The following is a 27,834-nucleotide window of genomic DNA, read 5'->3' on the forward strand; positions in this document are numbered from 1 at the left end:
GGGCGATTTGATGTTTCACAAAAAAACCCTGCACGAGACGTGATGCATAAGCAGGCACATTGTTGTGATGAAGCTGCTAATCACCAGTTGCCCATAGCTGCGGCCTTCTGAATCATCTGAATAGTTTCCACAAAGGAATGTTCAAGCTTAACGCAAAATCTGTTGTTCTACTTGCTTATTTTGAATATAATGGCTACACAGTATACTTGCTCACTCAGTGGTGTCTACCGCCCCCACTGACTAGTACAGTGAAGTTGTTATTGTTCATGCACCCGCATTCCAGTATTCCAGTCCACTCTCCTTGGCTGCCAGATTGCATCAATGTCATGCAAACCATTCTCGTTATATTAACAATGGCTGGACTTTTTCCAGACAGACCTCATATAATTTGTGACATACTATGACAGACTCATTTTTTTACTAACACTGACCTTGGGCAATTACCTAACTTTCTGTGCTTTACTTTCCTCATCTCCAAAATGAATTAATACCTAGAACGTGTATGGGAAAATGCCTAGTTTACAGTTAACACTCAGTAAATATTACCTATTATGTGTGTGTGTGTATATATGTTATATAATGTATGTAAAATATATAAAATAAGACTTATGACCCAGTAGAAAACATAAGGGTAGGACCAGTTCATACTCCAAAAATGAAGTGGCTTCTCAAGTTTCACTCGTAATTAAAGAAATGTAAATTAAGGTATAAAACACCATTTTCTTGGCATGGTTTTGCAAATATATCAGTGATTTAAGTACTGTCCTATAATGAGCTCATGGAGCAGTCCTTGGCCAATTTCTGCTTTATGTGGGTTCTTTGGAAGAAGAGTTTAAAAAACTTATTTTCCTCTAGGGCCAAGTACCAAGCATACTTTTGGTAGGTACATTTTTTTTAAGAGTTCAGCATTTTATTGAATGTGTTACAAAAGAGGTTTAATCAAAAAGACCACAGCTTATGTCATCACCAGACTCCTCAGGTTCTTCTTCCATCGCCTCCACTTTCTCTGGCAGCGCTGCAGGGGCTGGGCCTCCTGCTGGAGAGCACCAGCTGCTGGGGCAGGTCCCACCTGCAGACAGGCTCCCGATGTTGACCGTGGCCAGAGCCTTTGCAAACAAGCCTGGCTGGAAAGGCTCACCATTTACAGCGGGTGCTTCCTGAAGGCGTTGGTCTTATCCCCGTCACTATCACCTAATCATGATGCAGGATGAGGGCTGAGTAGATGCAGGCAGGCCCTGAGAGGGAGGCCATGGTGTCAGCCAGTGCTGGGCGAGTGAGTGCCGGGTGAGCACTGGATGAAGTGAGAAGGTCTCCCCGCAACTCAGTGTTAGCTTCCTTGGAAGGGCCAAGCACCTCACTGGCAGCTGGGGAAAGAGGATGGATGTTTTAAATGACCCCCCTTTTTTCCCTTTATGAAAGAGATGTCATAGGATAAAATCTGATTTTCCTTGCAGAAAGCCCTGGAGATCTAACTAGAAGCCCAGAGATGGATAAACTCAAGTCGGTAGCAAAGTGCTATGCTCATATAGAAACGTCCTCCAACCCTGCAGACATTGACAAGATGACAAATGGAGAAACATCATCCTACTGGCAGTCAGATGGCAGTGCCCGCTCACACTGGATTCGGTGGGTGGTATGATACCAGTTTTTGAGTGAAAGTTGAGGAAAATCACCTCCTTTCTGTTATCCCATCAATGTGCTAAAAAATTATTTAAAAAAATTTTTAAAATATTAATATTTTCTACTTAACTGCCTTGTGTTTTTCTTATTGTGACTCCCTGTGAAGGTGTTTTAAGAACCAAGTAAAAGGAATCAAATTATCATGTAACTTGGTTCATGTAGTCACAAACATGGACAATTTCTTGGTATTTTAAGGGAGAAAATAGCTTTTGACTAATATTTTATGATACTGATTTCAGGCCTTTTTCACTAGTTGCTCAGGCAAATTAGTATCACAAGGGGCAAATACTTTTCTTGTAACAGATGTGATTTCACTTCTTAAGATCCTTTCTGTACATTTAAAAAAATCTGTATCAACTATGTTGGCTAATTTAGAAGAAGAGGGAATGGGGTGGACCGGAATCCTGGAATGGAATTGATAACAGTAAACCGTGACATTTCTAGAAGTTCTGAAGCTGCTATCTAAATTTTCATCTATCCCGTCAGAGAATGGGCTAATTTTAGTTGATGAAAATAGAAATCATTGTCATGTCTTCTCATAGAGGAGATAACCTTCAGCCATCTAATTTATAGATGAGGAAATATACTTAGTTCTTTGGATGCAGTTGAGAATTGGATTCTTACCAGGTGAAATAATTTTGTTAGAATGTTCATATTGTACTTTTCTGTCTGTACTAATTGCTTAAAAGGAAATATAAGATTAATCTTGAATAGAAATGAATTTTAGAGACTTGGGAAAGTCGTAAGGACCATGAAACTAGTAGCGTTTTAAGTTAATTGGTTTTATGAAAATCAGTCTTTGGGAATGTCAAATATAAGGTCTTAAAGATGAGTCTTGGGGAAGCTGCAAGTTCTCGACTTATATAAACATTTGTAGTTTCTGTTCTCCATTTTTTCCAGTTTAAAAATGAAGCCAGATGTTGTGCTTAGGCACCTGTCCATTGCAGTGGCTGCCGCTGACCAGAGCTACATGCCGCAGCAGGTGACAGTAGCAGTGGGGAGGAATGCCAGCGATCTTCAGGAAGTCCGTGATGTGCACATTCCCAGCAATGTCACCGGCTACGTGACACTGCTGGAAAATGCTAACATCACTCAGCTCTGTGAGTCAACCAAGAAGCATCATGCCCTTCTAACTAAGGGGACTGGGAGGGAGGAAGGAAAGAATCTTTTAGCAGGAAGACCTCTGAGGTGGAGAAGCTGTTTGTTTTTCTTTGGAGATTTGATTTGCTTCCAATGATGCACATGAAATTATTTCATGTGTTCAGTGTTCTTAAAAGTTACAGAAAAGCAGTATAGCCTTTTAAAATAAAAAATGTTATTCTTGTTTTCTTACTCAAAAATTAGAAAAATATAAACAAAAATACTCAAAATCTCACTGTTGTCACTGTGAATTCATTGGTGTGGCTCCTTCCAGACCTTTTCTTGTATTTGTGTATTTATGTGTGCATAGGTGTATGTATGCTTACACACACCTACGCACATTTTTTAAAAATAAAAAATAGGGTTGTGTATCTATATTTATGTCTCTCTCTACATATCTTTTAACAAAAACAGTGATATTCTGTACATGCTCTTTTGTAATTTCTTAACATGTTGTCATATATATTCATGCACACCTTTATTTAGTGTTGTAAGAATATGCCTTAATTTTAACCAGCCCTTTTATTCTTGGACATTTAGGTTGTTTCCATTTTTATACTATTATAACCTTGCTTCACACATAGCATTTTGGAAATAATCACAATTCTGTGATTTCTTTCCAGGCTTATTTCATTCAGGGAACCGGAATGCTTCATGTTTTGTCTCATTTCTTCTAATGCTTTCCTGGGCCAAAAGAAGTGTTCTTACTTTGCTCAAGGAACTGAGGCCTAGGGAGGTAGAGTCTTTGTGTCTCACCCCTAGGCAAAGAAACAGTTAAGCTTGTGGAGTAGAAACTTCCTGTCTTACGCTGTGATGGTCTTTTCTCTAAGTTGTGTCCTTTTTAATGGCTCACATTCTCCTCTCCAACCCAAATAAGAAATTATGATAGCTGTTAAAAATGAGCCACATTTATGTCATCTATTGGGACTTGATTATTAAAAAGAAATTCTTACACTTCCTCTTACCTAGCTACTGTTTTATAACTAAATCCAAATTTCAGAACCCTAGGGAAAATTCTATAATATTTTTTACTATGTATTTAATAAGAATTTTTCAAATGCTCTTTGGTTAAATTTAAGATTCATAAATTCCTAAGAAGCTTTGTGATGTAAAAATTTACATTATTACATTACATTACATGTATTACATAAATACATGTATTTATACATTATTCTTATGATAGATTGGTCCATGCTTTTTTTTACAAATGTATTATATACTAGCTCCATTGCACACATCATTTATTTCTGGTGTTAAGGTATATCTTCAGAATTTTCTTTTTAAAATGTGAATTACTATTTTGCTCTATTTTTTTTTTTTTTTTTTTTTAGTTGGGAGCCTAGCTTTGCTCAACTGAAGGAGTTAATCCAGTACTGAATTTGTTGTTTGTGCTTGACAGATGTCCAGATTAACATAAAGCGTTGTCTTAGTGACGGATGTGACACTAGGATCCACGGTCTGAGGGCTGTTGGCTTTCAGAAAGTCAAGAAGTCTGGGGTCTCAGTCTCAGATGCCTCTGCTATATGGTATTGGTCTCTGCTGACATCACTGGTGACGGCTTCCATGGAGACTAACCCTGCCTTTGTCCAGACAGTGCTGCGCAATACTCAGTAAGTCACTCTCTCTGCTCTCCAGTTACATCCAGGTGCACTCATTCTCCTCTGACCCATTAGGGGTATCACTGGGCAGCCTTTGACCTTTGATTGTGGAGACTTAGTAAACTGCTCAGCCCCAGGTGCCCTGTGGTTTCCTGTTTATTGCTTCAACTCTTTTGTGAGGCAATCGCATATTCCGTTCCTGTTTCTTATCCTTTGGGAGACAGTCGCTCACATTTATATAGCATTCTGTATTGGATAAAGCACTTCCAGATACTGTATATTATGTACTGACTTATACTGTGAAATGTGCCTGTAAAAATGATCCCTGTTTATAGATGAGGATATTGTGACTTTCCCTGAGTACATGACCAGGCAGTGATAGATCATTCTGAATCTAGGTCTTTGGACTCCAGGGTCCAAAGAGGGCTCTTTTTCACTAATGAGTGAAATCTTTTCAAGGCTACTAAACTAATTTATTTTTAAATGTAGAGCACCCTTGAAAATTTACTTTTAAAAAACTGTTAGGGCAAAAAGACCCAGTAGTAACATATAAGACAAAACAGCCAGCTTCAGTAGCAGTGAAGTATTGGTATTGTATGTGTAGAAAGAAACCTTATTAATGACCTAGCACCATGACTGCTGGGGAAAAAGGGGTGGTTTATGTTGTGTATCATGTTCTGTTTGCGTATAAGGGATTGATCAAGACAAACCTCCAATGGTTTATTTTTTGTCTAATATATTATTAAATTTATGTTTTGCCTGGGTTTGCCCTGATCTTACATTTTACACTTCTAGAAAGGCACTACAGCACATGCCTCCACTCTCCCTCTCACCCGGATCCACGGATGGTTCAACTTTCCTGTCTCCCAACGTTCTGGAAGAAGTAGACAGCTTCCTCATAAGGATAACTAGGTAAAATCAAGGTTCATGAGATGGGGTATGTGGGGGATAGAGGCCATATATGCTTGGTAATTCTTTTTTTAAATGGGTATATGTGTAATCTTTTAAAAAGCACCAGTAAAAATGGTTCATTTTTGGTTACTGAGGAGAAAGTGAAATAATAGGTCACTCCTGTAAACTTCATTATCTAGCAGTATCACTTGACCTTAAGAATTGGGGGTGAGCAGGGAGTAGTCCTCTGACTCAGAACCAATGTCTCAAAGTCCAAAATACAAAACATCTCAGTTCATGTATATCCCCAGCCCATGGCATTACTCAGAACATGCTTACCTCTGTGCACAGATCTGACAAGCCTGATTGTCTATAAAATTGGGAAAGGGCACCTTGATAGCAGCAGTCACTTAGTACAGGGACACTTAGCTCTGTCTCAGTGAACCCTGAGCTTATTACTATATTAGAGTAAAAACCAGGCCCTGGGCCACCTAGATAGTTTTAAAAGTTCCATTGTAATGTGTTTTTAAAAGGCAGAGAAGTGTTATATGGAGCAGACCTAAAATACGTTTTTTAAAAAAAGATTTTATTTATTTATTTTTAGAGAGAAGGGAAGGGAGGGAGAAAGAGAAGGTGAGAGACATTGATATGAGAGAGATACGTTGGTCAGTTGCTACTCATGTGCCCTACTGCAGACCAAACGCACAAACCACGCATGTGCCCTGACCAGGAATTGAATCAATAACCTTTCGCTTTGTGGGACTACATCCAACCAACCAAGCCACACTGATCAAGGCTAAAATATGTTTTTGGTGCTTGAAGGAATAAATCCTTAACTCTCTGGCCAAGCCAAATCATTACCGAAGCCTTCTTAATAGCAGAAGCTTATTTCAGCTGCTTATTTATTTTTGGTTTGTAAAGTTTGACTTGTTAAAATTGATATTATTATTGTTATTTAATACTTACAGATTAAGGTTACAGAAATGAGGATTTAATTACCTGATACTCTGGGTTGATTTAGTTTTTCTTAGTTTATCTTAAGGATTTTGAAAAAGTGTTTCTGGTAAACATCAAAAGCACATGGCAGGTCAGTTTTACTTAGGGTGATCAATTACATGGGATTTGAGCTACCTGTATTTTCTCATGTTGTTAAGAAGTGAAGTTTTGCTCTTTGGTTATAGCTGCTGTTCTACTCCAGATGTGGAGCTGACTCTTCTGGCTTTTGCACTAGCAAGAGGAAGTGTTGCTAAAGTGCTGAGCTCCCTGTGTACTGTCACAGACCACCTGGACACACACTATGATGCCTCATCCCTCCTCTCATCCATGGCATCGGTCAGGCAGAATCTACTCCTTAAATATGGTAAGTGACCTAGGCATGATGGACAGATTATCAAACCATTGTCCATGTGGGACTTTATGGCATCTTCTTATCTTTTTGGCTAGACTGTGGACTGGGTTGTTAGAGTTATACCGTAATAATTGGATACACATATCCTCTTTCACTGTGGTTGGCAGGGAGCAGGGGGATGGATGTTGGTTCATTTATGGCAACATCAGGGGAAGAGGACCTGAGTGTCCTCTAGGATGTACTTCCAGGATTTACAGGCCTAATCATTTTGGCTTGGTGGCCTTTTGGTCACAGCCATCTTTGGTGAAGTACAGGAGTGTCTCGTTGTATAGACCAAGAAGGCTGGGAAATTGGAATACCTCTCATGTGGCAGAGGGAGGGAACAAGCTCTGACACAGTGCACAGGATCCTTGTCTTAGGGAGCATCCCTGTGACAGCTGATTGGAGGACATGTATGGATGTACATGCATGTCTGCCACTGCTCCCCCATCCTGGGCAGTCCATCCTAGCACTTCCTGTTTGCCCAGGATGGGCCTTCTAATCCTTCTCAACATGGGAGCCTGTACAGGTGCTCCCACATGACTACAGTCGGCATGTGAGAAACACCTTATTTGCCATTCAGCCTCTAGGGCTAAAGTTTCAGTCACAAAGTACAGTATTGGATCCTATCCTCTTCAGTAGTAGAGGTACTGCTGTGATATTTCTGCCATGATATTTGTACCTTTGCCTTAATATCAATTAATTTATTTTATTCAAATTTTAAAGTTAGACAACTGTTGTCTTATAAATTCGGTTTCCCCCCTAAATTTGGAAAGGTCATTTTTTGAAGAGGTGGGAGACCCCTTGCATGTATGGTTGGATGGGAGCGATGTATAGTGCCTGGAAAATACTCTCCAGAAAAGTTTTCAGTTTGGATAAGAATTTATTTGGGCAGGGAGCATGGGATAGGGAGGAGTAATTGGGATATGTTGGTTATTGGTAACTAGTTCTGGGTTGGGTTAGAGGTTAGTAGGTATTCATTATATTATTAAAACAAAGGAAAAAAGAAAAGTTTTCTAATCATTATAGCAAAAGTTGATTTTTCAATTCTTAAAATTTCAAAATTTACCTGGAGGTGTTTTAAAGAAACAAGGCCCAAACCCCTAAACATTATTTATATATTTAAATGTAATTACAGTAAAAATTATTGGCTCCAAAACAGTATGTTGGGAATGTTTCCCACCTCCAAATGTGTTGAATCTGTGGTATTAATCTCTTTCTCACATTGTACTTTGTTTCTGATTAGCGGTTGTTCTAGAGACTTTTTTAAATCACTTAGGGAAATAAGATGTACTTTGTCTTTCAGGAAAGCACAAGAGATGCTGTCAGCTTTTGTCGAATATTACTTTTCTGTTTTAACCTGTAAATGGGTAAATTTTTAGTCAGCAATCCGGATGGCCACTGGCACGCCATTTCCTCTGATGTGCACGCTGGCTTTCATTTCTTTTGTAGCGCTAGCTTAACGTGCTCTCTCTCTTTTCTTTGATCAGGTAAACCTCTCCAGTTGACTCTGCAGGCTTGTGATGTCAAAGGAAAAGAAGAGAAGTCAGGACCCGAAAACCTCCTTGCTGAACCGTGGACAAGAGATGGTGAGTGGTGGATCTCTCTGTTTCCAGTGAATGAAAAGGGCCACCGTGAGCCCTCTAGACGACTGTGTGAAATCACACATTGGTCTGAAATTTTCAGGATGTGCAGTCGTCACTTCAGGTTTTCCTAGAGTTGGCGGTGGTCCCTGAACCATTTGTATGGTTTCTTTATTACAGCATTGTAACCCATCACCTGTAACAGAAATACTTGAGAGCCTTGAGTTTTGAAAAGCAAGGACTTTTCCTCTTGGAATATAAGAAGTCACCTCTTTAAAGTTCAGATTGTCTTTCTATTTTGTTGTCTTAAGGTATTAAGAAATGTTAAGTTTCTTAAATAAGTGGATCAGCGCACTCTAGAGCTGAAAATATAATTTAAAAAGAGTATTTTTCAATATGGCCAATCTGGCATTTGAAATATGTAGAAAGAAGCCTCATTCCTTCCCTAATGTCAACGTGATAATCATTGATATACTTTTCAACTTTGTGGTAGGTTCTTTTTCTCATTCAGGGGGATGTTTGTGAGTCTCTTCCTTGTCCATCTCATTGGCCAGGCAGTTAGTCGGCTACATATGTCCCCATTCTATTCCATGTTCTGCTTTGAATGTTGCCAATTCAGGAAAGGAAGTGGACTGTCCCTGCAATTATGAAACACTGACAGGAACTGACTTTACTGCTTTGAATTTGGTTTCCCCTTAGCCCTCCTCACAGCTATACAGACCCCTTGCATTCTCAGAGGTCCCTCTTCTCTGTCCTTTTTCTTGTATCCATTCTTAGAACCAATGAAGACCTCTAAGAAAACGTGCTTTTCCACATTTCACCTCCTCTACTTGGTTGTCGTCTTAGGCAATAGACTCTTGCAATAGACTGTCTTCTCAAAGTCCTTTCTGAGCAGCTCAGCCTCTGCAAATACATTATCTTTACTGCATCCATTTCCTGCCATACTGAAGGTCAGCACAGGCCACTCAGCTACCTGTACCCAGAGTAGGGCTGGGAAGAGGCAGTGCCAACTCTGCCCTTTCCCCCTCCTCCATCCAGGAAAGGCAAGACCACTCTGCCAAAGACTCTCTGCATTTTTCCTATCCTCTCAGAAGCTTTGGGGATTTTTGTCTTGGGAGCATGTAAGGCAGAATCTTCCTGAAACCAGTATATGAAATTTTTTATACTGTCGTCATCATTAGCCACTAAAAAGCCTCTCTTTTGTTTTATTTTATATACATACTTTTTACTTTTATAATCATTTTGAATCTTCTTGTCTCCATCTGTCTTTTTTTTTTGGTAAGGATTTTATTTTTTTTACAGCAGTTTCAGGTCTACAACAAAATTGGAGGAAGATAGAGATTTCCCATGACCATCGGCCCCCACACATGCATAGTCTCCCCAGTTATCCATATCACTAACCAGAATGGTACTTCTTTTTTTTCCCAAGGATGAACATCTTTTGACATGTCAAAATCACCCAAAGTCCTTAGGGTTCACTCTTGGTGTTATACATTCTGTGGGTTTGAACGAATTTATAATGACAGGTAGTCATCATTATAACATCATACAGAGTATTTTCAGACGAGATCAGGCGTGTTCAGGGTGGTATGGCCGTAGACTATACAGAGTATTTTCATTGTCTTAAAAATCACTGTATGGATTTTTAACATTATTCTGAGTCTTAAAGGACTATTCCTGGTCTGATTTGAATATTGTGTTATTCTCCCTATGTCTTATCTGTGTACCTCTCCTCCAGGGATGTGTAGAATTTATGAACTAGTAGTAGTTTGTGGAGCTTTTATTTATTTATTTTTAGAGAAGGAAAGGGAGGGAGAAAGAGAGGGAGAGAAACATCAATGTGTGGTTGCATCTCGTGCGCCCCCTACTGGGGACCTGGCCTACAACCCAAGCATGTGCCCTACACTGGAAATCGAAACAGTGACCCTTTAGTTGGCAGGCCAGCATTCAATCCACTGAACCGCACCAGGTAGGGCGGAGCTTTTATTTTTGTTTTGTGTATGGGTGTTGGGGAGGAGATTCCGTTTCTCCCGGCCACTCTCTCCACAGCCATCACTCTCTGTGTCTTGTAACTCAGAGTAGATTTTGGTCTTTCTTGCTCTACTACAAAAACTGAGCCTGAGGACACAGGAGGGGCAGGGGACGGTCCTCACAGACAGAACTGTTGGATTTTGAGGAGTGACTTATTTCTCCCCCTTGAGGAAGCAGGGGAGGGAGTGTTTTCACTGATAAATTCTCCAAGTGTGGGAAGTATCAGTCCCAGACAAGTGCCACTTGCTGCCCAGAGTGCCAGGGAACCGAGCATCGATACTCAGAAGGTTAATTCTCTTGTGGGCCACGGCCACTGGCCTGGTGCTTTAAAGGGATACAGGGTGCTGCCAATATAACTGAAGGTGTAGATTTATTAAATTCTTTAAATCTATGATTTTATTTTCCCCTGGCATTTTAAGAGAATCATTTGGGCACCTGCAGGCATGGTGTCAAAACAAATGTAGCTTTACAATATCACAATTAGACATATGAGTTGGTTTTTTACCAAAAAAAAGGGAGGACAAAGGTTTTATTTGTTTACTTCTTAAGCTTTATTTATTTATTTTGCCTTAAAAGTGCTTAAAAGTGTATTTGGTGACAATGTTATTTAAAAAGAGTTGGATTCTTTTGTCTTAAAGTTTATGTTGTTTTGGCTATTTTGAGACTATTTGAAAGTGCTGATTAGTTAAATCCTAGGCAGTATCTCAGCCTTTACAATAGATCTGGTTAGATACAGGCATCTAGACTCCTGGGAAAGGGAGAGTTTAATAAGTGATGTAGTTTTTAGTGTTATTGTTTATTGGAATTAGTGTGATTTTTCTGGCTCTGTGGTTTCTTAAAAGTGTCTGCAGAATTACTCTTTGATAGAACTAGATCATATAATAGCTTCTCTCTGTGAATTAGTAAGGTTTCTTTGGACTTAATTTTCTTGGTGTTGATAACAAATTTTGTTTATTATTTTATGGAGATTCAACTTTACAAATTTTTCTTTATTGAGCTCAGTGTAATGAAATAAGAAGCATGAAACTGGTTTTAGTCTTTTCATCTTGATAAAAGAGAATGGTTGAGAGCAATTCATGGTCCTAGAAGAATGGTTGGTTAGTGTTGACCTTAGCAAATGTGTAAGTTGTATCATTTATGGACATTTGAAAGAGAAAAGCAGCTTTGGGTCCAGCAACAGACATTTTATGAATTATTAAAGGATAATTAGCAACAAAAAGGGTAAACTGTGACACATGTAAAATTAACACGTCAAACTTTTTGTTTATGTCATTAATTGGTGAGGGAACCAGTAAGATGTTACAAACAATTCAAAGGAGAATTCATAAAATACACATAGACCAATAAGAATACTGACAAGAATCTACATATACATACAAAATTGGTCAGTGCTCATAAAGAATAATCAGCTGCATTTCCATAGAACACAAGTTTTATTTTTCTAGACAAGAATCATTTGCATTACTGTCATTAGTCTACAGTTTATAGAGTTGTAAAATAGCCCAGAGACAGTGAAAGGTGGCGATAACCCAAGAGTGTGCTACACAGAACACCCAGCAGTCCTTTCTTTTCATTTCAAAGTCTTTCACCATCTTCCTGACAGAGTTTTCTAAAAGCTGCCTAATCCCTCTTTCAGCTGCTAAACCTGCTTGCCGTTGTCAGCCAAGTCTAAACATCAGTCATGGTTTTAGGAATGGCTCTGAAAGATGATTGAATGTACAGTCTTTTGTCTCTGAATTAAAGGCACAATTTTTGTAAATGTTTTTGTTTCTATATTGTTACCTCAGAGCAGCACTGCCTACACGGCTGAGATGATTGTGCCCTGAGGAAGTTGTACCTGGCCAGTGGTCTGTTACCTAGGGGTTCGTCAGTGGGGTTGGATCTGTCCAGAGGAGAAATCCTTTTCTAATTTCCATGAAATTACCAGTTCAACTAGTTATCACCTGTCCCAAAGGATATGGTTTGTTTTTGTTAATCTTAGTTCTTAGAATTAAAACAAATGAGTCAGTCATTCTAACTTAGTTTTTCCTTTTTGCAGGTTTTCTTACAGAGACTGGAAAAACCAGAGCAAGTACTATTTTTTCTACAGCAACTGAATCTGCCTTCCAAGTTACACAGATCAGAATTATGGTAACTCTCATGCTGCCTTCTTTAAGCAATGTTACTCCTGTTTTTAAAAATAGGGTTACAGTTTAGAGGTTCGTTTCACTGGGTTTTCATTGGCAGTCTGGTTGATCACCTAAGCTCGGTGCTCTCCGAATGTCCCCTCTGTGGTTTATGTGAGCCCCCCTGTTGTAGTTGAGTCTTGATTGCTGTTGGCCCATCTGTGGATGGGGTTGACCCTCAGGCTGGTTGACTGTGAAGATTGACCTCAACCATAGTGTACAAGCTTCTGTGCAGTGGAATTCATCCCAGCGAGGTGTGGTGTCTGCTGAGATCTCCCTCTGGGCATGCCGCTTATGGAGCTAATTGGGTAATGCTCTGTTGTAGTCTGAAGCCAGCCACTGGGTGTGTTGGTTCCGGGGCCTCTCGAGAGGGATTCCATTGTAGGTCAATGTCAGATGCTATCTGTGACTGGCCCTGAGCTACCTGTTAGGAGCTATAAAGCCAACTGTGGTTTGTAGCTACCTCTACTCGGCCTGAGTGCATATGGGAGGGGGCAAGCCACATATGGAGGCCAGCTTCCACCAGTACTGAGCCTGGGGCAGGTCAGCACAAGGCCCAAGGCACTCCCAGATTTGGCTTCCATCTGCTGACTGCCTGTTAGGCTCAGCCACTGAAAGAGCCTCCGTATAAGCGAGTGCTATAAGGCAGGTTCAAGACTCCAGGAAGAGGGAAGTGATGTCCAGGTTGATACAGATTCAAACTTGGCACCGGCGCTGATTCTGTAGCCACCCAGCAAAAGTCTCAGAGTGCCTCAAGGCCAGCCGCTACCTGCCTGGGGGCTGGGGGCCTTTGTGGTAAGGCAGGGTCTCAGGGAGCCGTCAGGGCAAGACCAGTAGAGTTTATCAGGCTAAACAGATTAAGATTTGGCCTTGTGGAGGGAGGACCGCACAAGAACAGTGGCCCCAGGTCAGGGTACGTGGAGGAAAAAATGGCCCTTGCCTGAGAGCCACACCACCCAGCCTCTCCCTCTTTGTGTCTGACGCCCTCTGAAAGACTGCAGTGGCCCAGACTGCCTGCAGCTAGCTAATTCCTCAGCAGGGTGGGGAGCTTGGCAGGGTAGGGGCTGTAGGGAGTTGGAAGGTGGGAGCTAGTAGATCTCCCATGGTGGGTGTGGACATGGATGGGGAATAGACCTCTCCCCAGAGCCATGCGTCTCAGTCTTTCCCTGTGCATCCCCGACATGCCCTGAGTCTTCCTGGACCTGCTCAAAGCTAGCTGATTCCTTGCAGGGCCAGGCCGGTGGATCTCCCCAGGCCAATACCCTGTGGAGGGGAGTGCTTGACCCAGGAAAGATGGTGTCTGTGGGTAGTGTGGGAGAAGGACTCAGCACAGGAACAGTCGTGGCTGTCCCTCTAGCCCTCTCCCCAAAGCCACACAAGCCCCTCTCCCTGAATGACTCCAGTTTTCTCTGAGCTATTGTCCCTTCGCTGGAGCCCAAGGTGAGTGCCCGAGAATGAGATTTTTGTGCATTGGCCCTGTAACAGGGCCCCTGGGTTTCTAGGCAGACTCCTGTCTCTCCCTGATGGACAGAATCCCTCCTGATTTTCACAGCCAATTATCATGTGGGCACCTCTCCCTGGCTCCGGTGCTCTGGGCTGGAGTGCCCAGTGTGGGGCTGAGAGCCCTTGGCCCTCAAGGCGGGGATCTTTGCACCTGAGATATCCCTCTGGATTCTCAGTCGCCATGTGTAGGTGTGGGGCCAAACCTTTTTGAGTCTCAGCCCTGCCTGCTGGTCTCAATGTGGCTTCTTCTGTGAATCTTTGGTTATAAGACTTCTCTTCAGCCAGTCTTCAGGTGGTTATTTAGGTTGATTTTTCTAGAATTTATTTATAATTCCAATTTGTTTCTGGGAGGAGGTAACTTCCACCTACTTTGCTGCCATCTTGGATCTCCCAGGACTTAATATATTTGAAAGATCATTTCATTGGTTTGATTTTGCTTTAAGCTATTTGAATTTAACCACATTATTTCAAAACAAAACAGCCACAGAACTTTGCACTTCTGCGGTACTTTATCTGGGTCTCTGTTTCCAGGTTCGACGTGGAGGCATTGGTGCCCAGTGTGGGTTGGTATTTGCCTATAATTCATCTTCTGATAAATTTCATGCAGAAGAACACTTCAAAAGGTTTGAAAAATACGACAAATGGAAGTTTCAGGAATTCAGGCAATTTGTAAAAAGCAGGTAAGGAACAGAAAAATCTTTGTAGTTAATAAGATTGTATACGTTCTCTTATTGGTGAAATATGCTTTCCTGTGTTTATAGAAAAAGTGCCACTAACCCACCCTCAATGGCCATGAGCATTCATTGCTTCTGTGAACATGTGCACATGAGCACATGTGAAGAGGTGTATTTTAATTTGTTCATTCGATCCCTCCTGTGAGGGAGGGCACATGCATTTTTAAGATGTCTGGGTAATAAATGATACACGCCTGAATTGTGAGCAGCCTGAGGTCTTCATTCTTACCTAGCCAAATTTACCCATACCCCAACTTCCCTCTTTCTATTCATGCTTTTACTGAAAATAGTTGTTACGTACTTACTATGTGCTAGGCCTGTTGCTAGGCACTGAAGATACTGTAATGAGCAAATTGGCACAGTCGCTGCTCTGTGGAGCTTCCTGTTTAGCACAGAAAGAGAGGATAAAACTAGTAGTATCACAGTGTTAGGAATACTAGTTAGGAGAAGGTAGGGTGTTCTGGGAGCACATAGCTGAGCACCTGACCTGATTAGGGAATGCTTCCTGAAGTAAGTGGTATTTATGGCAAAAACTAAAGGATAAGATAGAATTAATTAGCCACTTGAAGAAGTGGAAGGAGAATGTCCTGAGCAAAGAGAAGAGTCAAGACTGTAGATGTGAGAACGCAAATGTGAAATATGGCACATTCAAGGACCAATGGGTCCCATATTGCTGAGGTATATACTGTGAGGTGGAGAGTGGTGAGAGATGAAGCTGGAGAGCTAGGAAGAGGCCAGGTCATTAAAGGTCATTTAGTCTCTCTTTCAGGGTTTGAGCTTTTATCCCTAAAGCAGTGGGAGAGGTGGGGCCAGGGAGTGGATGGAGTGTGTTGTTGAGGAGTTGTAAGAACTAGATCAGATGTGTGTTTCAGAAGCACTGCTCTGGATCACGCTGTGTGTAGCATGGATTGGGGGACTGCAAGCGTGGAGGCAGGATGAAATGGAGGAGGCTGCCACTGTCACCTTGGAGGCCAGAGGGATGGGTGATCTCAACTAGAGCAGCAGGAGCAGTTATGGAGAGATGGAGAGATGTGGACTGATTTAAGAAACAACTAGAAGTAGAGTCAGCAGGGCCTGTTATGTTACTGACCGTAGAGCAGGTGAGGGAAGAAAGCTTAGGTGTCAGTGGGTGCTGGGGCCCTGGCTTGGGAAGATGGGAACATTGGCAGTGTTTTTCTGTGAGACAGAAGACACCCTGGGGAAGATGGTGAGCTGAGTTTTGGTCCTGTTGAATTTGAGATTCTAGGAAGCCTTTGAGATAGCTACTTGGATAAACAGGTTAGGAGCCTGGAAGAGATATTTGCACTGAAAGTACAGATATGAGACATTTAAATGATCATTTAAAGTGAATTAGAAGAGATCATTCTGGAAGAGTGTGTGGGCTAGGAAGAGGAGCAACTGTAGGTCAACATGCTGAGAGGCATCAGCATTTAAGGGGCAACAGAGAGAAGGAGACAGAAAAACAGCCAGAGGAGCAGCAGGAAAGCCAGGAATGTGTCATCAAGAAGCCAAGTTGAAAGAAGCAGGGAGTGGGCAATGGTGCGGAATGTTACGCAGGAATCAGTAAGATAAAGTCCAGGAGGGGACTTGTCGGATTTGGTTGCAGAGGATATTGGGCAGTGTTCCCCCCTTGTTACTTTTAGCAAGTTAAAATTCATAGAGCTAAACCCCAGACTTGCTGTTTTTGCTACTATATAACATAGGTAATAAGGTGCTGGAGTTAACAGAAGCCTTTAACTGCCATCCAGTACTGCGCTACTAAGCTTTGATGTACTGATGAATCACCAAGGATTGTGTTAAAATGTGGCTTCTGATTCAGTAGTTCTGGGTGGGGCCTGAGACTTTCATTTCTGACAAGCTCCCTGGTGACTGAGATGCTCCACATCTACAGACCATACTTTGAATAGCGAGGATCTGGAAAAACTCCCTCTCTGTGCTGTATTTCCTTTGGTGGCATCCCTGACAAGTGGCCATTCAACCCCTCAGCAACACTCTTAATGACGGGGGATTCACTGCAGTTCAGTATCAGCTCAGGGGTCCTTATTCAGCCCTCTGATCAAATCGCCTTCCAATCACACATATATGTCTCTTTTTTTTTTTTTTAAAGATGCTTTAAAAATAATAACTAGAGATTACAGTTGCTTTTAAGCAGCTATGTCCTTCTTGTGGGACATATTAAAATAGGTCTTTTTCCTTAACCTGCTGTCAAACAAGATCTTTCACATTTTATATAGGATGATTTTTTTAACCTTAATGTAGGCCTGTTTGCCATTCCCTTGCTGATTCTACCTCTGGTTTCAGCCTGAACTACTCTGGAATCCTGATTTGGCTGGCCTACATATTATCAGTGCCTTTCCAGTTTGAAAATCAAAATGTTAGTGTACATGCCTCTGTCTTTCTGTCTTTTTTTCTGTCCCTCTCTTCAGACGGTGGTCAGTCAGCATACCCCAGGACTAGCTGCTTGGTTGCTGTGCACACTTAACAGTACTAATACCCAGCTTTCTTTTCTCCATGTTGCCTTCTATGTGGTGTAGCGATCAAGGTTGCTTCTCTCTCCTCTTTGACACCCTGCCAGCTTTCTGTACCTCAGAAATTTCCTTGATGTGTCCCAGAGTAAATTAAAAAATCCTCAGACACATAATACTGATGAAACTCATTGGCAGGATTTAGGACTAAAACAGAATACCAGCTGTCCCATTGGTTTTAGGGTTGACTATTTTGTGCTAAAGTTTATGCTCAGAAAGACTTATGTTAAGAAGAGAACATTTTTCTCTCTCTGTTGCAGAACCTACTCTGAGTCCTTTGTCCTTTTCCTCTTCTTTCTATAAATCCAAGAGTTTGCTTTTCTTATTCATACAGAATACTCACATGATGCTAGCTTGTTAGCTGTGTCACAGAGTAAATAATATCGTTTTAGGACTCTTACTTGAAAAGACTGCCTTTTCTCTGAGTTATTTAATTTCTGAAAAGACTACCTCTTCTCTGAGTTATTTAATTGCTGAAAATTGGATACCATTTAAGTATTCAATTTTTATTTTTTTTAAAGAGGACTCTTTTTTTCTTTTTTTTAAGATTTTATTTATTTTTAGAGAGAGGGAAGGGAGGGAGAAAGAGAGGGGAAGAAACATCAGTGTGCGAGGGATATCTGTTGCCTCTCACATACCCCCAGCTGGGGACCTGGCCCACAATCCAGGCGTGTGCCCTGACTGGGAATTGAACTGATGACCTTTCAGTTCACAGGCTGGCACTGAGCCGCACCAGCCAGGGCTGGAAGGACTTCTTAAGGAGGAGGAAAAAATACTCAGGCTTCTAAAGGCTGAAATTTTTCGATTTTGGAGCTCCCGGATCTGAAAGCTCCCCAGCTTTTACTCTTCAGTTGTTGCAAATAGCCCAAACCTCAGGCTGGTCACACATACATTAGCCAGGGAAACAATACTGAACCTGCCTCTTCTTTGGGTCATTCCAGAAACACACACCAGCTGTTGCATTGTACCCTACCCCTGAGTAACTCATCTAAGATCCCTTGACTTCATGTCTCATTCTTCAGATAAACCAGTTATCTAGAGAAGCAACCTTTCTCTTTAGTTCTCAGATTATGTTTGGAGCTGATCCAGTTTCACAGATAAGGCAGCTAAGAAATGGGGAGGAAATTACCATAAACTACCTCATATGTTAATTAACAGGCCATATATATACAAAAGTTAAATGCCACTTAGATGGTACCTTATTTGTTGGACTCTTAGGAACAGGAAATGTTTAGGAGACATTTAGGAATAGGAAAATGTTTGTGATTACCTTTGTGTTTACAGGATCAGTTGCTCATCTGATGACCTTGGAGAGGATGATCCTGTTGGCTGGTTTGAGCTGGAAGAAGAGTGGGATGAAACAGAGGTCAAGCTGCAGCAGTGCAGAGTTGCCAAAGTAAGCATTATTGAGTTGCAGCCGTCCTGTACTGGCCCAGTCCTGTCTTTTTATGCTGTAAATATTTATCGGGTGGTTATTGTGTGCCAGCACTGGAACCCTTGAGGCAAATCAGATGTGATTTTGACCCTGGAGTTCATAGTCTCGTGGGAGACACAAATGTGTATGACACTGTGATATAGGCTGTGGTAAAGGGATATGTAGGGGGCTCTTGCAGCCCAAAAGAAAAGTATCTAACCTAGTCTGGAGTTCACTAAGGAAGGTTTCCCAGGAAAGGTGGTATGATGCCAAGTATTGAAAATTGATTAAGCCATCATCTTTAGCCAGGCTAAGATGTGTAGAGAAGGCATCTCAGACTGAGAGAACGACAAGTACACAGGCATGAATCCAAGAGAGGTATGTTTTCATAGCTATGAAGTAACCGGGCTACTTAATTTACCCACAGATGTAAATCTTAGAAGCTTAAATAGAGAAACAAGATCTATCTTTGGGTTTTTTTACATAGTAGATGCTCAGTAAATATTTATGCAGTTGAGTAGTGGATTCACTGTAAGAAGCAGATCGCATGGAGGTTGGGTTTTGAAAATAACTTTAGCTTTGAGCAGACAAAGCTGTGTCCTGGGCTCCCTGCACATGGATTGCATATATCAGGTGGAGACTTGGAGATGATTCCTTAGGACATTCGTGACTGTTTTTGTCATATATCTGATTTCTGTCAAAATGACTGTGCCACAGAGCAAATATCTTCCTGTCTTATTCGTTCTGTCTTAATCCTGTTTTTGCCTTGCAGAGAGAGTGTCATTTCTCTTGCTGTGATCTTCCCCCAAACGAGACTTCATTCGTCATTCATATTGTCTTTTTTGTTTGTTATAAATGCTGGGCTTATATTTGTGTCCCCAGTGCTAGCATACTGGTCCCTCATAAATTGTTCCAGTCATAGGAGACCTTCCCAGGAAGGCCTTTATCTCCCTTCCATCGGTATCCAGGGCTTTTGAGTCCTTCGTCTTAAATCTCTCTTCTACTTTCTAGTATTTGATGGTGAAGTTCCTCTGCACCCGTCAGGAGTCCGCAGAGCGTTTGGGAGTCCAAGGCTTGAACATCAGTGGGTACCTTCGGCCTGCGAGAACAGAAGCAGAACTGAGTGTCACCTGTGCTCACTGCAGAAAGGACGTGGAGGAGAGTGTCTGTGGGGCCACACTGCTCCTTAGGACCCTTCAGTTCATCCAGCAGCTTGCCCACGACCTGGTAGTGTGTCATCAGTTGTGAGACCTCACTCCTCTGGGAGAGTAAATGACAGTGTTCAGGGAAATGAACACCAGCCAGTGAAACCTGGCCCTGCTGGATCTATGCAGTATAAATGAGTAGGGCAGGCATCATGCCATGATGATATTGGAAGGCCAGAGGGAGTGACATGTTGGGCATTGAGGGCATCAGTCACAAAAGACTCAGTGGCACATGGCCATCACTGTGAGGGTTCCTGGAATAGACCCAAAGACAGACCTTAAAGATCCTCAGTTATGCTTGCCAGTGGTAGAGTAGGGAGTTGAAGCAAGTTTATGGGATTTGTGTCGTCTTTAAGAACTATTATTCTTGAAGTGTAGGTAAATTCTATTTGTTTACTAAAAGTACCAAAATATTTGTTTACTAAAAGTCAGAATTAGAAATCATTTGTGTTTTTGATGCTGACTTCTACAGTCATTAATAAAAACACAGTGACAACTCACTCTAGGGGAGATTCTTGCAGCCGTCACCACAGAGAACCTGGTTTATCTCAGGAATCAGTGATGGCCTCTCGTGTGGCGTTCAGCAGCGTCTGCTCTTGACCTTTATTCTGCTTCAGGGCACATTCGGAGGCTGCTAACTGAACTCTGTATGGTTTGTTTGGTCTTGGCTTTTCAAGCTCTCTTACCACAGCAGAAAATAGTAAATGAAAGGGAGATGCTTAGAAATAGCAGGAGCATTTACAGCAGAATTGGTCTTTTAGCTTACACTCAGGGAAGGGTCAACATACTGTAAGGTAGTCCTGGACACTAATCATCATTGAGCAGAGACTCATGTCTTAGGTGTGGTGTCTGTGAAGTCAGGGAGCCTCCACGGGGGTGTGGGGGTGTGTGTGTGTGTGATGTGTATATGTATGCCCACATACATATGTACACACACATACTACATACACATGTACATATTTTAGAAAGTTTCACACCAAAAATAATTGTTCACAGGCTTTTTAGTAGTTAAGAGTAAGCATCCACTATATGGGATTTTTATCCACATAGCTACTTCATTCTTTCACACTGAGAAGTAAATGAGCCATTATAGTATTTCTCTAAGTCCAATTTTAATTTTATTTTTTCTGGTTTATAATTTTTTAGGTGCAGCAGAAGGAGAGTGGCTTAAAATACAGATCTTTTCTGGACTTCGCAGGTCTTGATTTGCAGATCTTCTGGAATTTTTACAGTAAATTAAAGCAAAAGTAAGTCAGAATTTGTTATAAGGTGATAATCATGTAAACACAAACTGAAGACACTGAATTTTGCTATTCTTAATGGACAATTTTTTTTCTTCTAAGTTTTTTTTTTTTTAAGATTTTATATATTTAATTTTAGAGAAGGGGAGGGAGAAAGAGAAAAACATCAATGTGTGGTGGTGTCTTGCGCACCCCCTGCTGGGGACCTAACCTGCAACACAGGCATGTGCCCTGGACTGGGAATCGAACTGGCGACCCTTTGGTTCACAGGCCGGCACCCAATCCACTGAGCCACACCAGCAGGGCATCTTCTAAGTTTTTTCTTACTTCCCACTAGTTTGTTATTCTGATTTGAAAGATTTGGTTATTATGGAAAATAACACATGATGTAGAAATAACAAAAAACTAATATTTTATAGAAATTTCACATTTCTGAAAAACAATTTATTTGGGCAGTGTTTTTTAACAAACATTTTCTCATTTGATTATCATTACAACCTTGTGGGCTAAGCAGGTCAAGTGTTATAGCAGTACCCTCATTGTACAGACGAAGAAATAGAATCAGAAATGCATTTCCTTGCCTCACCATGGGCAGAGTCAGATGGGGTCTGTGTTTGCAGACTCTACCTAGCACAGTGTCTTTTCCATTCCACCTTTATTCCTCTGGGTTGGCATTCTTCTCACCGAGTTTGATGCCTAAAGAAGAGAGTCCTTTGTAGATTGTTTGGCTTTGGAGGGTAAGAGGAGCTTGTCTCTTTGCTCTCTGATGTTCTTTGTCTTTCTGTAGCCCTAGAGAAGAATGCATCTCTGCCCAAACCCTACTCTTGCAGCTCCTCCAGAGCTGCTTCTCGGTGCTGCAGAGAGACTCCCTGGCTGCCTCGGAGGATGCAAAGGCTCCACGCCAGAGCCCTAGAGGGGTGGAGGCTGCCAAGGAGCTCTATACACACTTATGTGACGGTAGGGATTGGGGCTTCTCTTTCATCTGCTCCTGTGCTCGTCACCTGCAGGGCCTCATGTTGTGGAGAACAGGGGTCCTGTGATCATTAGAGCCCAGAAAAGGGCTCGCTTCTTGGGGAAATGATGTTTCCTTTGATCCCCTTTTGAATCATTATTTTGAGTTCATTATTTATTCCTTCATCAGTAACTTCCTCCTGGTTTCTGATATACAGTTGTGTTACATTGCGAGAAATTATTATCACACAATTCAGTCTTTACTTCAACTAAGACACTGGGATGAGTTTGATAGAGTGAAGGGGAGTTATTATAATGATAAATTGAAAATAAGACACGTGACCATCTGAAGTTGTTTTTAAGTCTTTGCCAAGTTGTGTCTCAAAAGAACAGGGAAGTAATTAAATGAAAACTGGTATTTACGGTCTTCATTTTAGTTAAATGAAAACAAATAGACAAGAAATTATTTTCTTACACTGCCTAGCCTATACAGAAATATTTCTGTTCTCTGGTATTAACTACAAAATGGAGAATAATGAGTTTATAGGCTAGTTAACACAGATTTATATATAGATATATCTATAGATATCTGTAGTCTATAGTTTATATACAGATATATATATGCATCGCCTATAATGAATTTATAGGCCAATTATATATATTACATACATATTTGTATATATCCACACACAAAGTGAATAGATGGAGTATCCGAGTGTTCATTTTTTTCAGTGGTGGATAGGGTGGATGAAGACTCTGTGCCCAGGGAAATGCTGAAACAAGAAGTCAGGAACACCCTTCTCAGCGGGGCTGCCATCTTCTTTCCTGACCGACAGACCCAGCGGAACCATCTCTTCACCATGATGGTACTTACTTACCTTACAAGTGTGGGTCCTGTCCCTGATAAAAACGATGTATCAGAATGCCTAACTCGAGCTGTAGAGCCGGGAAAAGAAATTTTCAAAATAACAATGGAAAAAAATAAAACAAATAATAATTATTTATTAAATGATATGGTTATAGATTATTTTTTTATTGCTTGTGTAGACAAGCACCTAATAAAATTACTACTAAGAGTTTGATGAAGAAAATTAGATACAGCATTTTGAAAAGGCATTTCTATATGCAACAGCTAATTAACAGATGTAATAAAAATGCTCTGTGGGATACATAAAAGCCTGTAGAAATATAGGGCGTAACAAAAGAAGCATAAAATGTGGTTTCCAATGCCAAAGGTCTCCAATCTAGGAACACCTGCCACAAGGAAAAACTAATCCTGTATGCAGTAGGCACTTAGATGAGAATTATGTTGAGGCTAAGTGATTGAGACCGGCTTCAGAAAGGAGGAAGGATCTTTAGTTTTATTCGGCTGTCTGCAAAATTTGCATATCAGCTTGAGAGACCGGCTTTCAATTTTAAGTTATAACCTTTGACAGCATCCCTGACCTGACTCACTGGATGGTGGGCAGAGCTGTCCTTGCTGGAAGCATTTACCAGGTAACTAAGCAAATAATGTTTTTGCTGACATGTGTCCTACAGAGAAAGTTACAGTCCATAGGACCTCCTGAGTGACTGACTTTGCTGTCTATTAGCAGAACAGCCCTGGCACTTTCCCTTTGCCTGTCCCTCCAACAGCAGTGTTAAGGGTTGTATTTCCCTCCTCTTTCTGATAAATTAAACAGCACTGCTGTCATTTGTGACCATAGCTTATCTCTCCCACCTTCTTGTGCCAGTTGGGGTCCTGGGTCTTAAATGTCCCTCCATTTCTCACATAGCAGTAGGAGTTCAGTGCAATAATTGAATTAAGAAAAAATGCTCCTACTGTAGCCCAGTAGCCCCATCAGGAGGTATGATTTCTATAACTGTCACCATACGCCATTCTGGCTTATATAAAGAAAACTTAGATCCTGTCTAAAAACAAACAAAGTTCACAAGAAATGCACCCTGTCCCCATTCTTTCCTCTTGCAATGGCATGCCCAGTGATGAAAAGTACTATACATCTTTTGGATCTCATCTTTGTAAACATTTACATCCAGCTTTCCTGCAGGAAAACTTGGTGTTAACTTTAGCAGTAAACCAAAGTAAACCTGCCTCTTCTGTTTAGACAGGTGGTTCTGCTCTCTCTAACACTAGGCCAGGCCTTAGTAGGGCACCGCGAGGTGGTCTGCAGAGCCCCAGCTTTCCTCATGCTTGGGAACAGTGGGCAGTGGCATCTCATGTTGTTGTAGGTCATTGGAATGTCATGGAGTAGATTTTCTGAACACGCAGTTTCTTGTTTTCTAGAAAAATGTCACTGAGCAGGAACACAAGCAGTCCCTACAGCTCACTTTCCGCTCACTGTGCACGTATTTTAGGTAAGTTTGTAATTCTTTTCAGTTGTCCAATATTTCAAATCTTCGCAAAGTTGTTTTCTTTAGCTATCCCTTCCTTTCATGTGCTTTTGGAGTAACCAGACACTCTGCTATCTCAGCCAAGTTTCTGGAGTGAGATACCACTTGTCATAAGAGTGACTAAAGTAGTAAAAGAACAGTCTTGCCCAGAGCTTAATCCAAGTCCTGGTCATTGTAAGACAATTTAGAGTTGAACCCATTGAGGATCTCTTGAATACTTCAGTTTCTAAGTAATCTTTGAAGACAAAAACTGAAGCCCTGTACAGAAGTCTAAAAACCCAAATGCATTAAAACCCAACTGCAGGACACTAGCTTAGCAAAAGAAGTGTGCCAGGAAGGGATGACTTGGGGAGCTTTGCATGCTCTCACTGCTCATTGGCTTGCAAGTGACATGCATCATTGAAGCTATAGATTCTTGAAGGAGGGAGAGCATGAACAGCTTGAGCTACTTACTGTCTGCAAGCCACACTGCTTGGTATGGATGCTGTACTTAGAGGGCTCTATATAAAATGTGTTCTGATCGAGTGTCAAGGGTGATGAAAGAGGCTGGGGCTATCATGTGAAGAACATTTGAAGACATAGGGAATGATTAGCCCAGATTGTCAAGTAGGCAGTCATGAGGTTAGGTATATTTCTTATCAGTAATCAAAGCGATTTATTCATCAGATTTATTCCTTGGAATCTCTTCGAAGGCCTTGAGGATTTATGGGCTAACATAAGGACATGTGGACAGGCAGTGGCCCACACCCAGCTGGGACCATGGCTTTTTTCCTGACCCAAATTCCCCATATGCCTTTGAACTGACACTGAAGTCTTGCTAGGTTCTTTTTTGCAATCTTTTAAGATAAAGTAGCATGTAAATCCACTTTCTGAAACAAGGTGTCATGACTAATTTGTGTTCTTTCAGTGATAAGGATCCAGGCGGCCTCCTCCTTTTACCAGAGAAAGGCGACCTGGCTGACATGAGCATCAGCGAGGTACTGGCAGTCATGAGGACTCTCCTGTCTGTTGCTGCTCGAGAGGTAACTGGTGGCCGCTCCCTGTTTTCTTGGCCTTTTGCTTTTAGGAGCAGTCACTGTGCCTTCCCCGTTAGCCTTCATTTACAGTATAAGTGTTCCTGTGGCCATTACATGTGGACACAAAGGTTTCTCAGCCTGCCTTGGCTCTTAATCAGCCAACTTTTGTAAATAAGTGAGAGGACACTTCTGTGACATGTTTTCTTCACTCAGCAGCGTTTTTGAGATGCATCCAGGTGGATGCATATACACAATGTTTCCTTTATGACTATGCCACAATTAATTTATCTCTTGTACTTTGGAGGGATAGTTAGGTTGTTTCCATTTTGGGGCAATTATATAGCAGTTACAATATGAATATCTCCTGTAGTTCTTATGTGCAAGAGTTTATTCCTGGAGGTCAGATGATTCTTCAGAGAAACTCTGGAGAATAAAGAAGATGATTAGAAAGCCGAAAGGAAATAAGAATTGCTTTATAAGGTGGGAGAGATTTGACTGAAGACTCAACGGAAGGAGTCAGAGAGAAAAGAAATCTAAAGATGTGAAAGGGAATAAAGATAATTGGTCGGGTAAGGCTCCTGAGAGGCAGAAGAAACCTTATGGAGCAAAAACCATTTGTAAAGGCTCTGAAAAGCTGAGGGCAAAAGAGGAGGTTTCATAATACTTCTTTCTTGGTCACTTCTGGGTTAAAAGCACTTTTGTGACCATTCCCCATTTCCCTAGAATTTTTTTTGTCAGTGACAGCTGCAATATTTAAAAAAATGCCCTTGGCTGTGTTCTGTGAATGGCCTTGTTGTAAACACTTTCTCTTTGTCTCCCCCCTTGTAGTGTGAACTGTTGATGCTCAGCAGGGCGCAGGCCGAAGTTGGCTCTGTGCTCTTCTCCCTGTTCTGGTCTGTGCAAGGCAGCCTTCTCTCCTGGTGCTACCTGCAGCTGAAGAGCACGGACCCTGGAGCCAAAGCTCTTGCCATTGACCTTCTTGAAAAGTGTGAGTTTCATTACAAAATCCATGAAAACAGATAGGTGTTTGGGTTTTGACTCTGTATGTTCTCACTTTTTAGTACTACTCATTTTCTTGATACAAATCAGATTTGTCTTTGGGTTGTTTTTTGTTCTTAAAGTAGAATTCTGTAGCATATTTTTTGCCCAAAGTTTCTTGAGTGTGGTAGTATGCCTAAGTTTTGTTTGTTTGTTCATTTTTATTGTAGGGTTGGGTCATTTCATAGCCTAAATTTTGCCTTTGCAATCACACAGCACTTCTAGATGAATGTCATGCTATTTAGTAGTCTGTCATCCTGGTTTTAAGCAAGTCATCCAGAAAGGAAAGTCTTAAACTTTTAACATCTAAGGTGTATGAGCCCTGCTGTGATCTTTGCTGATTTCTGAAAATACTCAGATTCATTTCCCATAAATCTACAGAAAATTAACTATACATAACTCAGCAGGGTCTGAGAATCGTATGTGGAAGATTTAGTTCCATCAAACTTGGTCTCAGCAGCTGTGACAAAAATGCTTACACTGTTGAGCCCGCCACCTAAAGCTGTCTCATCACATGGTACACCTAATGCTGGGCCCATTAGAAACCGAGGGACACTAGCAACGATTCGATCAGCCATGGAACTTCACTTACGAACGTGTTATCTTCACCCCTTTGAAGAGAAGCAAAAACAAAAAATAAAACAGAATAAATTGCTTTAAAAGTAATCTTTTCCTGAGATATGCACTGTTTTTCCCACCCAGAGGAAAGCATTTATACAACACCTCATGGCCTCATGGTCTTTCTGATGTGGAATTTCTTTCACAGCTTCTATGATACTTGCCCTTGATGATGACCAGGTCTCTCTACCATGTAAAATATTATTTTTCTATGTTTTGGTAGATGTGGAACAGTTTCTGGCAAGCATGAGAGTGATTTTGGAATCCCTTTTGTCACAGTATAGTGGAAAAACCATAGTAGAAAAACTATGTAATTCGGTGTTTTCAATGGCAGCTCGTCAACTGGTAAGACAAAGTGGCAGCCATTTGTAAAGGGCAGGAGGGGGTAGGTGACCTGCACCCCCAGGCAGAGTCTGAGGTGGACGCTAAGTGCTTTTTCATCTTCCTCTAGGTAATCTTTCTGCTGGACTTCTGCACTTTAGACATTTCCCACTGCACACTCCTGAGAGAGTTCAGTACACTAACAGAGTTGTTGAAGAGACTCTGCAGTGACCCTGAGGGAGGACCGAATAAGGTAACTTGAGTTGGCACTTGAACCTACTGTGTATCCGCTCTTAGGAACAGTGTGACTGTATTTAATGAACCATACCACGAGGACAGATTTACACAGATAAATTGCATCTGGAAGACCCCCTCTATTTTATCAATGGTTTTGCCAACAAG

General features: G+C 41.4%; 1 protein-coding gene and 1 pseudogene across 3 annotated transcripts in view; one reads left to right on the plus strand and one right to left on the minus strand.

Annotated features, from left to right (window-relative positions):
* Positions 1-27,834, plus strand: part of ZZEF1 (zinc finger ZZ-type and EF-hand domain containing 1) — a 108,091-nt gene that overhangs the window by 17,678 nt on the left and 62,579 nt on the right. For all 3 annotated transcript variants that reach the window (XR_008529345.1, XM_054575862.1, XM_054575863.1), the window contains exons 4-21: positions 1,455-1,626; positions 2,581-2,780; positions 4,220-4,430; positions 5,214-5,330; positions 6,491-6,669; positions 8,187-8,285; positions 12,349-12,440; positions 14,510-14,658; positions 18,522-18,633; positions 19,663-19,878; positions 21,003-21,103; positions 21,885-22,054; positions 22,781-22,914; positions 24,333-24,403; positions 25,347-25,461; positions 26,284-26,443; positions 27,335-27,456; positions 27,563-27,685. Coding sequence is in view for 2 of the 3 variants with exons in the window: in XM_054575862.1 (XP_054431837.1) it covers positions 1,455-1,626; positions 2,581-2,780; positions 4,220-4,430; positions 5,214-5,330; positions 6,491-6,669; positions 8,187-8,285; positions 12,349-12,440; positions 14,510-14,658; positions 18,522-18,633; positions 19,663-19,878; positions 21,003-21,103; positions 21,885-22,054; positions 22,781-22,914; positions 24,333-24,403; positions 25,347-25,461; positions 26,284-26,443; positions 27,335-27,456; positions 27,563-27,685 (2,543 nt within the window). In the remaining variant the exon portion in view is untranslated. The remainder of the gene's footprint in view (positions 1-1,454; positions 1,627-2,580; positions 2,781-4,219; positions 4,431-5,213; positions 5,331-6,490; positions 6,670-8,186; positions 8,286-12,348; positions 12,441-14,509; positions 14,659-18,521; positions 18,634-19,662; positions 19,879-21,002; positions 21,104-21,884; positions 22,055-22,780; positions 22,915-24,332; positions 24,404-25,346; positions 25,462-26,283; positions 26,444-27,334; positions 27,457-27,562; positions 27,686-27,834) is intronic.
* On the minus strand, positions 936-1,307 carry LOC129072380 (60S acidic ribosomal protein P1-like; annotated as a pseudogene).

This window comes from Pteronotus mesoamericanus, unplaced genomic scaffold (genome assembly GCF_021234165.1).
Source record: "Pteronotus mesoamericanus isolate MK-2021 breed Mesoamerican mustached bat unplaced genomic scaffold, CSHL_Meso_final contig_317, whole genome shotgun sequence".
Lineage (NCBI taxonomy): Eukaryota > Metazoa > Chordata > Mammalia > Chiroptera > Mormoopidae > Pteronotus > Pteronotus mesoamericanus.